General features: G+C 49.4%; 1 protein-coding gene across 1 annotated transcript; it reads right to left on the bottom strand.

The window, feature by feature from the left end:
• Positions 1 to 582: 582 nt before the first annotated feature.
• LOC146566323 (uncharacterized) lies at positions 583 to 3,002 on the bottom strand. The gene has a single exon (XM_085289950.1). It carries the CDS (start codon positions 2,792 to 2,794, stop codon positions 587 to 589), a length of 2,208 nt encoding a protein of 735 aa, XP_085146076.1. The 5' UTR covers positions 2,795 to 3,002; the 3' UTR covers positions 583 to 586.
• Between the last annotated feature and the right edge of the window lie 213 nt (positions 3,003 to 3,215).

Genomic DNA, 3,215 nt, shown 5'->3' with positions numbered 1-3,215 from the left:
CATAAAACAGTGTAACATGAGGTGGGTCAGGGGGAGGGACATAAGGATGTAGGAGTGAGAGCCACGGCCGCCATTGCTGAAAAGCAGTCCAAACTCCTGGTTCAGCAGGTGTTTCAACTTCCAATAATGCCCAGTAGATGTCAGCAGAGTCCGCCAAACAGGAGGAGGGTTGCAGCAGAAACTGACCACCTCCCTCTGGCCCATCAGAGCAGGGAAGTACAACCCCAGTAGGGAGAGTCACAGTTAGGCCTTGTGAAGAGCAGAGTATTGTGGCTCCTAATTTAATCAACAAGTCTCTTCCCAGTAAATTCACAGGCGCCTGTTTTGAACAAACATAGCTGTGTAACAAGGTCTGATCTCCAACCGTTGTGGGGAGGGGCACGGTGTAAGGCAGAGTTTTAGGTTCCCCAGATATGCCCACCACTGTAATCACTCTGTCAGTAAGTCTTTCACGAGCAACATCCTTAATGGTGGAGTACGTAGCTCCAGTGTCCACTAAAAAGCTGCTTCTTCTTCTATCTACAGTTATGGACAGCATAGGGTCCGCCGTTGTCCCTTCACCGTCCTGGGCAGTCTGTGGGGTGTCCTATAGCTGGGGACCACCCTCGTAGTACTCCCACCCCATCACAGGCATCTGTGGGGCCGGGGGCACTTCAACTAAAGCACCACGAGGTCCACCTCTGTGGCCAGGATGCTGATAGGGCCCACCACGGGCTCCCCTGCCTCTTCCAGCAGCCGGGTTCAAAGGGCACGCTTTAGCCCAGTGTCCAGGTTGTCCACACCGGAAACAAACATACATCTGGCCTCCCCTACCACCTCCCATCTGACCCCTTCCCCTGAAACCACCTCTGTTTCCTCCAAATGGGGAACCTCTCTGCCCATAAGGGGCCGGGGAGTGATAAGCACCATACTGGGGGGGCTGTGGATCAGTTGGCCATGGGTACGGATACAAATCAGGGGCAACTGGACCAGGAGGGGGAGCCGCAGCGGCCACAAGCTGCTTTTTAGGCTTGTCACCTTTTCCACCCAGGTCGTTTTTAGCTTTCTGCAGCTGAACCTTCAACAGTTGCAACTGTAAATCTTCGACGCTCTCCGCTTTATCATCAGACTTAATCTGCACTTTGTTAAGATTAAAAATCAAATGTTTCTTCCAGATTGCAAAGTCACAGTCCTGCAAATCAGGATTATCCTCCATTTTCTGGCTTACTGACTCCGGAATGCCCCTCAGCACCGCCCTTCTAAACCACATGCTCTGTGAACAAGTCCTACTGGGGTGATGACCTGTATGGTTCACCCAGTCTTCAACAGCCTGATTTAGATAATGGGTGGGATTTTGCTTTCCCTCCCATTTAAATTTCTGTAAGGTGCCTTGATTTTTGGGTGGGAATTGTTTGCGCAGGGCCGGTCCAATAAACCTCAAGGCCTGCATTAGTGGCACCTCGTTCTCATGCATGGTAGTACCCGCATTTTGTTCCAGGTCCGCTGCCTGAGATCGGGATGTGCACCTAGTTATAATAGCTCTAAAATCTCCCAGTGCGAGGTCCTGTCCAGCTGTGTATTTATCCAAACCAGCCAACCAGGCATTCCCTCCCTCCGTTATGTCAGGGAGTTTGTCCACTAGGGCCTGGACATCTCCGAATGAATAAGGTTGATACACTGGTCTACGTTGCGCTTTAGTCTGGACCAGGGGAAATATGCCTGGAGGCTGAGGCACAGGGCCCTTAGATCTAGTCTGATATCCTAAACTGGGAGGGGTAGAGGGGGGTGTATTGTTAAGGTCACTGAGTTCATCATCAGTATCCTCAGTTTCTTCCCCGCCTGGTGGGGTAGCAGTGTCAGCAAAAACGTGGGCTAAACTCATCTGTGTTTCCGGATCCTGACGGCCCACCAAAGACATGGTAACTGTGACATTTGGTGAAGTGCCAGGCTCAGTTTTTGCAGTAGCGGTCAGATCTCCTTTAACAGCGACAGGAGTGCTGGCAAAGGGGTTGGACCGGGAAAGAGGGGCTGACGCAACACGATTATTCACCTGGACCACTGGCCTATGTTCATTTAAGCAGCTGCGTAATGCTGCTTCTTGATCAGTTAATTGTTGTTCAGTGGGTTCCTGTCTGTTCATTCGAACCGCAAATGGTGCGCTCGCAGGGGGGTCAGTTAGGCCCTCAGATCCGGTTCCAAAACAATGGGACATAGAAGAGGGGGCTCTACTACTAGCTGAGGATGTCGCCGACAGAGAGGAGCTTCCTGGGCAAAAATGCTTGGTATCTATGGGAGTTGGAGCTACGGGCGGTTCTTCTCCAATAGTCATTATTCCACCAGAGATATTAAGTACCGGATATATGCCTGCTGAGGGAGGAGTTGAGGCAGAATAGGGAGGTGGCTGAGACCTATTTTTCTTCATGTGTGGTTTTGCAGTTTCCCATAAACACACCCAGTGATTAAATTTAGCTTTGCGGCCTGCGTGCTTATCTGCTTCCTTTCTGTGTCTCACCCCGCTCATCACACCTGCACCTGCTGCTGCTGAGTTGGCTTCTTCCTCTTTCTCTTTTGCCTGCATAGCCTTATTCTGCCAAATTATTCCCCAGTTACCACTACTCCCCTCGTCCTTTCCCTTTTCTTTCATTAACCTTTCAGCTGTTTTCCTCAATGACTCTTTCTGCTTTTTTGCTTCTTTAGGCTGGTGTGTGGAGTTGATGACTGTCTCGACACATGTTAATTGTTCTCCCAATGTGCTAAGAATAACACCGGGACCCCAACCATCATCATTAGTTTCTCGATCTAATTCTCCATCCATTTTACTGTCAATGGAGGAGTGTTCTTTTATTGATTTTAAAGGAGAATTTGGGCCAGCTGGGTTTCTGCCTCTGTTAGGCACTAACAGCTGGGGCGCTGCTTTAAAGGTGAGTCAGCACTGAAATATCCCTTCAGGTGTTACCAAGCTTCTACCAAACCGGAGTCTGGCGGGTAACCTTGCCTAGAGCTTCCTGATAGGGGTGCTAGTTGGTTGTCACCTTGTTCACACGTCTCATTCACACTTCATACATTACCTGCAGTCACTCATTACCCTCCTTATGTATGTAATAAATGTGTAAAAAAAAAAATTCTATGTGTGGTGTATTATTTTAACCAAAAGAGGAACCTAGTTCCTTTAATTGTGTAATCTGTGAACAACGGAGAACCAAACTGTCCTGCCCAGTGTTCCACAGCAAGCATTC

The sequence above is a fragment of the Mchenga conophoros genome, linkage group LG10, assembly GCF_057382185.1.
Source record: "Mchenga conophoros isolate Kocher_MC1m ecotype Shallow Benthic linkage group LG10, M_conophoros_male_GT1.1, whole genome shotgun sequence".
Lineage (NCBI taxonomy): Eukaryota > Metazoa > Chordata > Actinopteri > Cichliformes > Cichlidae > Mchenga > Mchenga conophoros.
The sequence above is the reverse complement of the archived record's forward strand: the minus strand, read 5'-3'. Positions and strand labels throughout refer to the sequence as shown.

Bases quoted from the DNA above. Each gene is read 5' to 3' on its own strand.
- LOC146566323 (XM_085289950.1), bottom strand. From the start codon at position 2,794: ATGGATGGAGAATTAGATCGAGAAACTAATGATGATGGTTGGGGTCCC.